Below are 14,189 nucleotides of genomic sequence, written 5' to 3'. Positions count from 1 at the left end.
TGCAAGGTTTCAACATATGAAAACTAATCAATGTAACACACTAAAGATCAATAAAGGACAAAATTCACATGGTTATCTCAATAGATGCAGAAAAAAACACTTGACAAAATCCAACAGCTTTCATGACAGAAATACTCAACAAACCAGGGGGGAAAAGAGGACTTCGTCAATCTGATAAAGGACATCAATGAAAATCCCTCAAATAACATACATACATAATAAAAGCTGAAAGACCAAAAACTTTCTCCTTAGGATCAGGAACATGACAAAGATGTCTGCTCTCACCATTTCCATCCAACAGTGTATTAGAAGTTCCAGGAAAGCAATTACACAAGAAAAATAAATAAAGGGCATCCAGACTGAAGAGGACGTAAATGTCTGCAGATGACATAACCATGTATATAAAAAATCTTAAGAATTCACTAAAGAAAAAGCTATTTGAGCTAATAAATGACTTTGGCAAAGCTGCAACATACAAGATCAATATACAATCATTAGTTGTATTTCCACAACACTAAATATGAATGATATGAAAATGAAATTAAGAAAATTCCATTTACAATACCATCAAAAATGGCAAAATGCTAAGGAATAAGGTCTAAGACCAGAATTCGAAAACTGCAAAAACATTTTTTTTTAATTTTATTTATTTTTTGACCATGCCACATAGCACGTGGGGTCCTAGTTCCCTAACAACGGACTGGACCTGTGCCCCTGCACTGGAAGTGCAGAGTGGCCAAGCAAGTGCCCACAAAATATTGTTGAAAGGAATTAAAGACTTACATATTTTGAAAGACATCTCATTTTCATGGATCAGAGAACTTACTATTATTAAGAAGCCAATATTCCCCAAATTTATCTACAGAGTATATACAATCCCTATACAAATTCTAACTGGCATTTTCGCAAATGTTGATAAGCTGATCCTTAAACTCGTAAGGAAATGAAAGTGATGCAGAATAGCCAAAACAATTTTGTAAAAGATAAACAATTTAAATACTTGCCACAAAGCAACCATATCCAAGACGATATGAGTGTGCTGTGTGCTTAGTCTCTCAGTCATGTCCAACTCTTTGTGACCCCATGGACTGTAGCCCACCAGGTTCCTCTGTCCACGGGGATTCTCCAGGCAAGAATACTGGAGTGGGTTGCCATGCTCTCCTCCTAGGGATCTTCCCAACCCAGGGATCAAAGCCAGGTCTCCCGCACTGCAGGCGGATTCTTTACTGTCTGAGCCACCACAGTAACCAAGACTATATGGTACTAGCATAAATAACAACATGAAAGTCAACAGAATGAAGACTTCAGAAATAAATTCTCACACTTATGGTCAACTGACTTTCTACAAGGATGTCAAGGCAATCCAGTGAGGGAAAAAATAATGTTTTTGACAAATCATAACAGAACAAACAGATATCTACATGCCAAAGAATATAGCTGAACTCCTATCTAAGAGTATATTCAGAAATTAAATGGATTAGATCTAAATTTAAGAGCTAAAAGTATAAAAGCTCTCAAAATATAGGATTAGATTTTCACGACCCTGTGTTGGGCAATGACTTCTTATATACTGAAGCACTAGCCACAAAAGAAAAAAATTAGAGTTAGTCTAAATTAAAACTTCCATGCATCAAAAGACATTACATAGAAACTGAAAAGATAACACACACAACTGGAGAAGGTATTTGCAAACCATAAACCTGTTATGTGTCTAGTATGCAGTATATATTTAAAAAACTCAAAAACAAAGACAGTCAATTAAAAGATGGACAAGGATATGAACAGACATTTTTCCAAAGAAGACACATGAGCACATGAGAAAAAGGCTCAACATCATTTAGACTTTAAGGGAAATGCAAACCAAAACCTCAATGAGGTAATACTTCATCTCCACTGGGATGAATACAATCAATCATTTAATTACAAGCATTGGTAAGGAGGGATGTGGAAAAGATGGAGCCCTTATAGGTTCCTAGGGGAAATGTAAATCATTGGAGCTGTTTTGGAAAGTCTGGTAGTTTCTCAAAAAGTTAAAGATTTACCATATGACATACCAATTTTACCCTTAGATAAATACTCAAAAAACTGACCACATCTACCAAAACACTTGTTCACAAATGTTCATAGCAGTACTATTTATAATAGCTGAAAGACAGAAACAAGTCAAATATCATAAACCGATAAATGGATAAAATGTAGTATTATCCACATAATAGACTATTAATCAGGCTCAAAAAGGAACAAAGTTCTGATATGGGCTACAACATAGATGAGCCTTAAAAACATTATGCTAAGTGAAAGAAGACAAACACAAAGGCTACAAATTGTAATTCTATTTATATGAAACTTTCAGAATATGCAAATCCATAGAGTCAGAAAAGAGATCAGTGGTTGCTAAGGACTAGTGAAGGAGGAAGTAACTGCAGCTGGGTATGAGGGTTTCTTTTGGGGGCAATGAAGGGGTTCTGTTCTGGATAATGGCGATGGTTGCAAAACCTTATGAGTATACTAAAAAACACTGAACTGTATACTTTCAAAGGGCAAATTTGATGTTATGTGAATATATTTCAATTAAAAAACACTCAGAATCTGTGGTTATAATCTTAAAACTTAAGGGTTTTTAAATCATCCTGTTCTAATTTTCACATTTTATGAATAAACTAAGATACAACGGGGGCAAAAGCAGATCATCCATGGATCCAAAGTTTGTTAACAGCAGAGCTGAGATTAGTATACAAGATATTTCTACTTCAGTTCTTAGAAAGTGTAAAAAACAAACAAATCTACTTTAACAGACAGATTTAGATACAACTTCACTGCTTTAAAATGTCACATTAAAAGTGACTATCCTGAAAGGGAACCCTCTTACACTGCTGGTGGGAATGCAAACTAGTACAGCCACTATGGAGAACAGTGTGGAGATTCCTTAAAAAGCTGGAAATAGAACTGCCATACGACCCAGCAATCCCACTGCTGGGCATACAGACCAAGGAAACCCGAAGTGAAAGAGACACGTGTACCCCAATGTTCACTGCAGCACTGTTTACAATAGCCAGGACATGGAAGCAACCTGGATGTCCATCAGCAGACGAATGGATAAGAAAGTTGTGGTACATATACACAATGGAGTATTACTCAGCTATTAAAAAGAACACATTTGAGTCAGTTCTAATGAGGTGGATGAAATTGGAGCCTATTATACAGAGTGAAGTAAGTCAGAAAGAAAATCACCAATACAGTGTATTAACACATATATATGGAATTTAGAAAGATGGTTAACGATGACCCTATATGCGAGACAGCAAAAGAGACAGAGATATAAAGAACAGACTTTTGGACTCTGTGGGGGAAGGTGAGGGTGGGATGATTTGAGAGAATAGCATTGAAACACGTATATTACCTTATGTGAAATAGATGACCAGTCCAAGTTCAATGCATGGAACAGGGCACTCAAAACCAGTGCAGTGGAACAACCCAGAGAGATGGGATGGGAGGGTGGTGGGAGAGGGGTTCTGGATTGGGGGGGACCCATGTATACCCATGGCTGATTCATGTCAATGTATGGCAAAAACCACCACAATATTATAATTAACCTCCAATTATAATAAACAAATTAATTTTTAAAAATAAAAAACAAACAAAAAATGACTATCCTGGGCTTCCTTGGTGGCTCAGTGGTAAAGAATTTACCTGCCAAAGCAGGAGACACAGGTTTAATCCCTGGTCCAGGAAGATCGCACATATCATGGAGCAACTTAAGTTCATGAGCACATCTCTGAGCCTGTGCTCCAGGGCCCAGAAACTGCAACTACTGGGCCAACGTGCCCCAACCGCTGAAGCCGGTGGGTCCCAGAACCTGTGCTCAACAATGAGAGAAGCCACTGCAATGAGACAGAAGGCCCCACTTGCTATACTAGAGAAAAGCCTGAGCAGCAACGAAGACCTATGAAGTGAAAGTAAAAGTTGCTCAGTTGTGTCCAACTCTTTGCGACCCCATGGACTTCTCCAGGCCAGAACACCGGAGTGGGTAGCCTTTCCCTTCTCCAGGGGATCTTCCCAACCCAGGGAGAGAACTCAGGTCTCCTGCACTGCAGGCGGATTCTTTACCAGCTGAGCCACAAGGGAAGCCCAACAAAGACCTAGCATAGACAATAAATAAAATGACTTTTTAAAAGATTACTGTACTGAAATTCTAGCACCTCTTTTTAAGGTCCAGATCTAGATTCTTAATCCTTAATGAATATTTTGTTAAAGTTAAAACAGCAACTTCACTGGTACCTCCCTTCCACCACTGGCATTTTTTAAGACTTTAAATAGTTAAAAATCTGCTCCTTTATTATTCACACACAGCTTAATATAGTTCAGAGATATAATTAAATATTAGTTAATCAAGGCTTTTAGAAAATCCCACAGCACCAAATTTTCGAAATGCTAAGCCAACTTTTCAGGGTTTCAAACTTGTACAAAAAATATTGATTCATCTCAGAGTGGGCTTTTTAAAAGTTAAGACACTCCTACCACTCACTGAGAGTTGAGGGTCTAGTCTTCCTCTCCCTAAATCTGGGAGAACTGTGACTGCTTCAGCCAACAAAGTACAGTGAAAGTGACCTCAGATTCCCAATCCACAGTGTCACTGAGGTGACTAAAATGATTATTGTTTTATGTCACTTAATTTGAAGTGATGTCCAGATTAAGTGACATAAAATAATATGCAGCAAAGATAACAGGAACAGCAAGTGTGATTTTTATAAAAGAAAAAGCAACTCTTGTTGCTTGATGGTTCTTTTCATAGCACTCTACAATCATATATATACACTACCCCCTGCAAAAGCAGATATGACAACACATGTATACAAAGTTTCCTGTTTTGTATACAAGATGTATACAAAACCAAATTTTTTTGTCAAGACAAGAAAATTCTAATTTTTCAATCACCTAAAAATATAATCTTAATATTCTGTTAAGAGTTCAAATACCATACCATCTCCTCCAACACAAAAAAAATTGTGTGGATCTCAAAGTTTGGATGCAATTCCAGACAATTTTTCCTGAATGGCCTTGCCATTAATAGGGTTTATCCCAAAGCAACTGTTTTCTGATTACCCAGACTGTTCTCATTTACAATAGGTTTGGTCTACTGATAACTTAGAAGTCTTTCATATTGACCCGAGAGTTTTTGAGTCAGTATTACCTTTTAAGTAAAAGACATTTTAACTTTTAGGTAAAAGACAAATTTTGGCTCTGTCTACACATACTATGTGATCTCAAAGAAAAATGACAACTTTATTAGGCCCTGTCCATACTTTAATTAAGTTGATTAGGATGATTTTAAGGATCAACTGAGAGAAAACATGAAGAGTCCTGAGCACAGTGTTTGGCACAAAAGATATGTATCATCTCTAAAATCTTTAGGACTATAGACCAGTGCATAGTTGCTGCAAAAGTAATCATATGGATTTCTGGTTCATATTTTGCAACTTTAAGAACATTTTAAAAGTCAGAGCACATTATGAAACATAACATCAATTTATGGCTGCTGCTGCTGCTGCTAAGTTGCTTCAGTCGTGTCCGACTCTGTGTGACCCCATAGACGGCAGCCCACCAGGCTCCCCCATCCCTGGGATTCTCCAGGCAAGAACACTGGAGTGCTAGATAGAATAATATTTCAGAGAAGGTGATTTATAAGTATTTACCTTGATCAAGTATTTTTCCCATCTGTCTGCTGTAACAGATTTGCCAATCTTCCTCATCAACTTCAAATGGAGCTCCACCAGTTCTTTAGGTACTTAAAAGGAAGAAAAAATACCGTTAGTCAGCAAAATAAAACATTTCTAATGAGATTACTGAAAAAAAGAACTTTCTCAAAAAGATGACTACTTTATCAAAACAGACGTTGATCTAGTTATCTTTTAGACCTCTGAATCAGAAAAGACTAAACTAGGATAAGAAACAACTAAAAACCACTTTGTTAAAGATGGGCAAGAATATACACGTTTTATTTCAAAACATCAACAACTGAGAGTGAACTCTAGAATTCCCTGGTGGTCCAGTGCCTAAGGCAACACGCTTCCACTACAGCTTGATCCCTGGTTAGGGAACTAAGATCCCACATGCTGCACACAGCCAAAAAAAATAGGGGAAAAAAAAGAGGGGGTGGGGAACTCTAAATGTAGACATTTGCGTGATAATGTATCAATGTAGGGTTCATTCATTTTACCAAATGTACCAAGATACTGTGGAATGTGGACAGTGAGAGAGGTTGTATTAATATATTCCTAGGGAACAGCATATATATGAACTCTCTATACTTTGTGCTCAATTTCTTTGTGTGACTCTAAAACTGCTCTAAAAAATAAAGTCTATTTAAAAAAATCAAGTAAAAGCAATTAACCATACAATTAAAATTTCTACTATATGTTTCTCATATATGGTTTCTTGACTGAGACTGCAAACCAAGACATGGATTCACAGACTTAGAAAAGGATCAATGAATATAAACTCCGATTCATAGATATCTCAGAAATAGAGCCTAGTGGTTTTCCAACTATTGCAGAAAACTACCCTTCTGATCTAGTCCTTACCTAATGTGCTAAACTCCTCTAGAGCATCCCTATAAATCTTTGCTTGACAAGCTTTAGGGACAGAACATTTACTTAACCTTAGAAAATTCTAATTATTAGAAAGTTACCCTTATTCAAAGTAAAACCTTTCCCTACCTACATCTTCCTCCCCCTGGTTCTTGCTCTTATTCTCTAGTTTCAAAGAAAATATTTTCAACTCCTCTTTTAATGGAACCTTCAAATATTTGAAGATAGCTGTATCTTCCCTAAAGTTTTCTCTTTCAACTATGTAAACAACCAGAGTTCCTCCAAATATCCTCTGGGCATGATCCTGATTACGTGGTACAGATGTATTAATTAGACCTGAGGGAAATAAAAGACACATACATTTAGCATTTCCCAAATACTGCTAGTAACCTAGGAGAACTGAACTGAACTGAACCTAGGAGAAATTACATTTATTCTATCTAAAAAGTTTCCATAATCAAGTATATTAGGAAAATACTGTATCAAAAAATATATACTTATTTTTACTATAGAACTTCCTGAAGCATTGACTGATTATAGTCTTACATACACAGTCCTATATTCCTATCTTGGATACAGTCTACAGCATTCTCTAATATATTTGATCATGGAATCTTTTCCTGTGAAACACGTAACACCTTGCAGTATACAAGGGCTCTGAAGTACAGGTTGGAAGGTGACTAACTTTTTATCAGTTATTCTTTCAGACTCTTTCAGTTCAGTTCAGTTCAGTCATTCAGTTGTGTCCAACTCTTTGTGACCCCATGAATCACAGCACGCCAGGCCTCCCTGTCCATCACCATCTCCCAGAGTTTACTCAGACTCACATCCATCGAATCAGTGATGCCATCCAGCCACCTCATCCTCGGTCGTTCCCCTTCTCCTCCTGCCCCCAATCCCTCCCAGCATCAGAGTCTTTTCCAATGAGTCAACTCTTTGCATGAGGTGGCCAAAGTACTGGAGCTTTAGCTTTAGCATCAGTCCTTCCAAAGAAATCCCAGGGTTGATCTCCTTCAGAATGGACTGGTTGGATCTCCCTGCAGTCCAAGGGACTCTCAAGAGTCTTCTCCAACACCACAGTTCAAAAGCATCAATTCTTCAGCACTCAGCCTTCTTCACAGTCCAACTCTTACATCCATACATGATCACAGGAAAAACCACACCCTTGACTAGACGGACCTTAGTCGGCAAAGTAACGTCTCTGCTTTTGAATATACTGTCTAGGTTGGTGATAACTTTTCTTCCAAGGAGTAAGCGTCTTTTAATTTCATGGCTGCAGTCACCATCTGCAGTGATTTTGGAGCCCAAAAAAATAAAGTCTGACATTGTTTCCACTGTTTCCCCATCTATTTCCCATGAAGTGATGGGACCGGATGCCATGATCTTCATTTTCTGAATGTTGAGCTTTAAGCCAACTTTTCCACTCTCCTCTTTCACTTTCATCAAGAGGCTTTTTAGCTCCTCTTCACTTTCTGCCATAAGGGTGGTGTCATCTGCATATCTGAGGTGACTGATATTTCTCCCGGCAATCTTGATTCCAGCTTGTGTTTCTTCCAGTCCAGCGTTTCTCACGGTGTACTCTGCACATAAGTTAAATAAGCAGGGTGACAATATACAGCCTTGACGCACTCCTTTTCCTACTTGGAACCAGTCTGTTGTTCCGTGTCCAGTTCTAACTGTTGCTTCCTGACCTGCATACAGATTTCTCAAGAGGCAGGTCAGGTGGTCTGGTATTCCCATCTTTCAGAATTTTCCACAGTTTATTGTGATCCACACAGTCAAAGGCTTTGGCATAGTCAATAAAGCAGAAATAGATGTTTTTCTGGAACTCTCTTGCTTTTTCCATGATCCAGCAGATGCTGGCAATTTGATTTCTGGTTCCTCTGCCTTTTCTAAAAACAGCTTGAACATCAGGAAGTTCATGGTTCACGTATTGCTAAAGCCTGGCTTGGAGAATTTTGAGCATTACTTTACTAGCATGTGAGATGAGTGCAATTGTGCGGTCATTTGAGCATTCTTTGGCATTGCCTTTCTTTGGAATTGGAATGAAAACTGACCTTCTCCAGTCCTGTGGCCACTGCTGAGTTTTCCACATTTGCTGGCATATTGAGGGCAGCACTTTCACGGCATCATCTTTCAGGATTTGAAACAGCTCAACTGGAATTCCATCACCTCCACTAGCTTTGTTCGTAGTGATGCTTTCTAAGGCCCACTTGACTTCACATTCCAAGATGTCTGGCTCTAGATTAGTGATCACATCATCATGATTATCTGGGTCGTGAAGATCTTTTTTGTTCAGTTCTTCCGTGTATTCTTGCCACTTCTTAATATCTTCTGCTTCTGTTAGGTCCATACCATTTCTGTCCTTTATCAAGCCCATCTTTGCATGAAATGTTCCCTTGGTTTCTCTAATTTTCTTGAAGAGATCTCTAGTCTTTCCCATTCTGTTGTTTTCCTCTATTTCTTTGCATTGATCACTGAAGAAGGCTTTCTTATCTCTTCTTGCTATTCTTTGGAACTCTGCATTCAGATGCTTATATCTTTCCTTTTCTCCTTTGCTTTTCACTTCTCTTCTTTTCACAGCTATTTGTAAGGCCTCCCTAGACAGCCATTTTGCTTTATTGCATTTCTTTTCCTTGGGGATGGTCTTGATCCCTGTCTCCTGTACAATGTCACGAACCTCAGTCCATAGTTCATCAGGCACTCTATCTATCAGATCTAGGCCCTTAAATCTATTTCTCACTTCCACTGTATGATCATAAGGGATTAGATTTAGGTCATACCTGAATGGTCTAGGAGTTTTCCCTATATTCTTCAATTTGAGTCTGAATTTGGTAATAAGAAGTTCATGATCTGAGCCACAGTCAGCTCCTTGTCTTGTTTTTGTTGACTGTATAGAGCTTCTCCATCTTTGGCTGCAAAGAATATAATCAATCTGATTTCGGTGTTGACCATCTGATGATGTCCATGTGTAGAGTCTTCTCTTGTGTTGTTGGAAGACTCTTTATTCTCCACTAAAGTCACTTCGAACTTGAAATGACTCTAAGTATAAAAACATTTCCTCATTCAACAAATGCCTGTGAGTCCACCTATATTAGTAAGCAAGAAATAGTAGTTACCTTTAATAAACCTACTTAAGGGAATCTTCTCAGAGGGGTTAACAGTGGGTGAGCTGGAGGTAAGGAGAAGAAGCAAGGAGGGATGACTAGAGACAAGTAAACTGACAATTAAACTAAGACAAGGATCCCCTGGAAAAGGCAATGGCACCCCACTCCAGTACTCTTGTCTGGAAAATCCCATGGACAGAGGGGCCTGGTCGGCTACAGTCCATGGGGTCACAAAGAGTTAGAATCGACAGTGACAACACGTTTAAGACCAGAATGTATGGGATTGAGGGTATAGTGGAGAAAAGGGGGCAAGGACATTGCTTACCGAAGTAACAAGACATAAAAGGCTGAAAAACAAAGTGAGCATGGAACTGGAAGCACCCAGGTAAAGGGCATGATCATGTAGAACCTTATAAGGCCAGGCTCTAAAGTTTACATTTTATTCAAAAGATACAAGAGAATGCTCTATAATTTAGAAAGCTCTCAAAAACTGAACTGCAGGAAAACAGATTGCTTTTATTTGTTTATTTCTTTCAGGAGGTGGTATGCAGGGTGGAGACTAAATATAAATTCAGGAAAATATCAATCCAGAAAGATGGAAGAAACCTGAACTAAAGCAGAAGTGGTCCCAAGAGAAGTGGGGGAGATTTGAGATATATTTAGGAAAGAAATAACAAAACTTAGGGATTGACTGCACAAAGTGCAAGAGTTCAGAAAAACTGAAGCACTGACTTAGGCAACTGAGTACATGCCAATGACAATAGATCAGGAAGAAAAAGACCTGGGCTCAACTCTCAGCTCAACTACTTAAGATGAGACCATGACCCTGGCCGAGTTCTTTAAACAATGACTCTCAAATTCCTCATCTGTAATAAAGGGTTGAACTGGCCATCTTAAAGTTTTAAAAACACAAAACATCATATAATGCTAAAATACCTTTAATTTCATTTCTGTCATGATATTTGGGGATCCAAGGTCAGTTTCAATTTCTCCGTTTTCCTTTTACCCAAACACAGTAGTACCTTTCTACATCTCAAACCTGCTCCCTATTTCCCCCGATTTCTCCAGGATATTGCACCTTCTCACTTCAGAAAAACAGGTATGGATACTCGCCTGTATCCAAACCAATCTACAGAAAAAAAGAGAAAGTACTGCTTTCATGCCACTTCTCAATTCATAAATATCTCTGATGGCCCCTAATAAACTCATTCAGATTTCTCACCAAGGCCTCAGAGTCCCAATATTCAGTTTCAACCTAATTCTCCAATCCTTCTCTCTTACTTCTGCACTGAAATCCTTGATTCAGATCATTCTGGCCTGTTCAGTATCCACTAAGCTTACTCAGTACACAACCCGTCTTGACTTTATTCAAGTGCTCTAGTTTACTGTTTTCTCCCACTTGCATCATATTTATCTTTTACTGTCTGGTCAATAAAAGTCCCCAAAGTCTCTGTGATACCTTTACAATGATTCCAGCAACATTTTTGTCCTTGGAAAGCCTATGGTATTTGTATTATCTTCATCACTCATTTATTAGTTGAATAAAAACTCTGCACTCGTGTTCTATGCGTATCTTCCACATCACAGACAAATGAAATCACAAAAAATTTTTTAATACAATTGGTACCTATAAAATTTTTTTAATTTTTAAAGAAGTCAAAATAAATCTTATTTTAAAAAATCCAAAAGAACAAAAATAAATGTATAAATAAATATGATTTCATCTCACTTTACAAATATATTCATTCTTGATATAGGCATATAAAGTAGATTATATATTACTTGCCTTCCTTATTAAAGCATTGGCTCTTTCACAGCATAATCCAATAGAAATACAAAATGAGTCACAAAATTTCAGAATTTCCAGTAGTTTATTCACAAAAGTAAAAATAGGTCAAAATTAACTTTAATATTTTATGTTAAATTATAAAATTTAACACTATATAACTCGTTATTTCAACATACTATTGTCATTTAAAATTTCATATTTTTACATTTTTACTTGACATTTTACCTACTTTTTTAATTGAGTATAACTGACTTATGATACAACATTACTTTCAGATGTTCAACATAATGATTTAATATTTGTTACACTGCAAAATGATCATCATGGTAAGTCTAGTTAACACTCAACACCATACACAGTTACACTTTTTTTTCTTATGAGAACTTTAAAAAATTCTCTATTTATTTATTGGCTGAGCTGGGTCTTCATTGCTGCATGTGGACTTTCTCTAGTTGCAGTGCATGGGCTTCTCCCTGCAGCGGCTTCTCTTGGAACAGAGCACCGGCTCCAGAGCTTAAGGGCTTCAAGAGTTGTGGTACATGGGCTTAGCTGACTCATGGCACATGGAAACTTCTCAGATCAGGGGTCAAACCTGTGTCTCCTGCATTGGCAGGAGGATTCTTAACTACTGGATCACCATGGAAGCCCTTATGAGAACTTTTAAGATCTACTTGCTTCAGTTCAGTTCAGTTTGGTCGCTCAGTCCTGTCCGAATCTATGTGACTACAGGGACTGCAGCACGCCAGGCCTCCCTGTCCATCACCAACTCCTGGAGCTTACTCAGACTCATGTCCATTGAGTCGGTGACGCCATGCAAACATCATCCTGTGTTGTCCCCTTCTCCTCCTGCCTTCAATCTTTCCCAGCATCAGAGTCTTTTCCAATGAGTCAGTTCTTTGCATCAGTACTGGAGTTTCAGCTTCAGCATCAATCCTTCCAATGAATATTCAGGACTGATTTCCTTTAGGATGGACTGGTTGGATCTAGTTGCAGTCCAAGGGATTCTCAAGAATCTTCCCAACACCACAGTTCAAAAGCATCAATTCTTCGGCACTCAGCTTTCTTTACAGTCGAAATCTCACATCCATACATGACTACCAGCAAAACATAGCTTTGACTAGACAGACTTTTGTTGGCAAAGTAATGTCTCTGCTTTTTAATATGCTGTCTAGGTTGGTCATAACTTTTCTTCCAAGGAGCAAGCATCTTTTAATTTCATGGCTGCAGTCACCATCTGCAGTGATTCTGGAGCCCCCCAAAATAAAGCCTGTCACTGTTTCCATTGTTTCCCCATCTATTTGCCATGAAGTGATGGGACAAGATGCCATGATCTTGGCATAGTCAATATAGAAGAAATAGATTATTTTTCTGAAACTCTCGTGCTTTTTTGATGATCCACAAATGTTGGCAATTTGATATCTGGTTCCACTGCCTTTTCTAAATCTAGCTTGGACATCTGGAAATTCATGGTTCACATACTTCTGAAGCCTGGCTTGGAGAATTTTGAGCATCACTTTGCTAGCAGGTGAGATGAGTGCAATTGTGCGGTAGTCTGAGCATTCTTTGGCATTGCCTTTCTTTGGGATTAGAATAAAACTGACCTTTTCTAGTCCTGTGACCACTGCTGAGTTTTCCAAATTTGCTGGCATATTGAATGCAGCACTTTAACAGCACCATCTTTTAGGATTTGAAAGAGCTCAACTGGAATCCCATCACCTCCACTAGCTTTGTTCGTAGTGACGCTTCCTAAGGCCCACTTGACTTGGCATTCCAGATGTCTGGTTCTAGGTGAGTGATCATACCATCATAGTTATCTTGGTCATGAAGATCTTTTTTGTACAGTTCTCCTGTGTATTCTTGCCACTTCTTCTAAATATCTTCTGCTTCTGTTAGGTCCATACCATTACTGTCCTTTATTATCCCCATCTTTGCATGAAAACATGCAAAGACAGGCATAATTTTGGTATCTCTAATCTTCTTGAAGAGATCTCTAATCTTTCCCATTCTATTGTTTTCCTCTATTTCTTTGCATTGATCACTGAGGAAGGCTTTATTATCTCTCCTTGCTATTCTTTGGAATTCTGCATTCAAATGGGTATATCATTCTTCTTCTCCTTTGCCTTTCACTTCTCTTCTTTTCATAGCTATTTGTAACGCCTACTCAGACAACCATTTGCCTTCTGGCATTTCTTTTTCTTGGGGATGGTCTTGATCCCTGTCTTCTGTACAATGTCACGAACCTCCATCCATAGTTCTTCAGGCACTCTGTCTATCAGATCTAATCCCTTGAATCTACTTGTCACTTCCACTGTATAACTGTAAGGAATTAGATTTAGGTCACACCTGAATGGTCTAGTGGCTTTCCTTACTTTCTTCAATTTAAGTCTGAATTTGGCAATAAAGACTTCCCTGGTGGCTCAGATGGTAAAGCGTCTGTCTACAATGTGGGAGACCCGGGTTCGACACCTGGGTCGGGAAGATCCCCTGGAGAAGGAAATGGCACTCCAGTACTATTGCCTGGAAAATCCCATGGACAGAGGAGCCTGGTAGGCTACAGTCCATGGGGTCACAAAGAGTTGGACATGACTGAGCGACTTCACTTTCACTTGGCAATAAGGAGCTCATGATCTGAGCCACAGTCAGCTCCTGGTTTTGTTTTTGCTGACTGCACAGTTTCTTCATCTTTGGCTGCAAAGAATATAATCA

General features: G+C 38.4%; 1 protein-coding gene across 1 annotated transcript in view; it reads right to left on the bottom strand.

Moving 5' to 3' along the window:
- Positions 1 to 14,189, bottom strand: part of RSF1 (remodeling and spacing factor 1) — a 160,648-nt gene that overhangs the window by 97,389 nt on the left and 49,070 nt on the right. Inside the window, exon 2 of the mRNA XM_040255625.1 lies at positions 5,694 to 5,785. Within this exon, the coding sequence (XP_040111559.1) occupies positions 5,694 to 5,785 (92 nt within the window). The remainder of the gene's footprint in view (positions 1 to 5,693; positions 5,786 to 14,189) is intronic.

This window comes from Oryx dammah, unplaced genomic scaffold (assembly GCF_014754425.2).
Source record: "Oryx dammah isolate SB20612 unplaced genomic scaffold, SCBI_Odam_1.1 HiC_scaffold_15, whole genome shotgun sequence".
NCBI classification, from domain to species: domain Eukaryota; kingdom Metazoa; phylum Chordata; class Mammalia; order Artiodactyla; family Bovidae; genus Oryx; species Oryx dammah.
The sequence above is the reverse complement of the archived record's forward strand: the minus strand, read 5'-3'. Positions and strand labels throughout refer to the sequence as shown.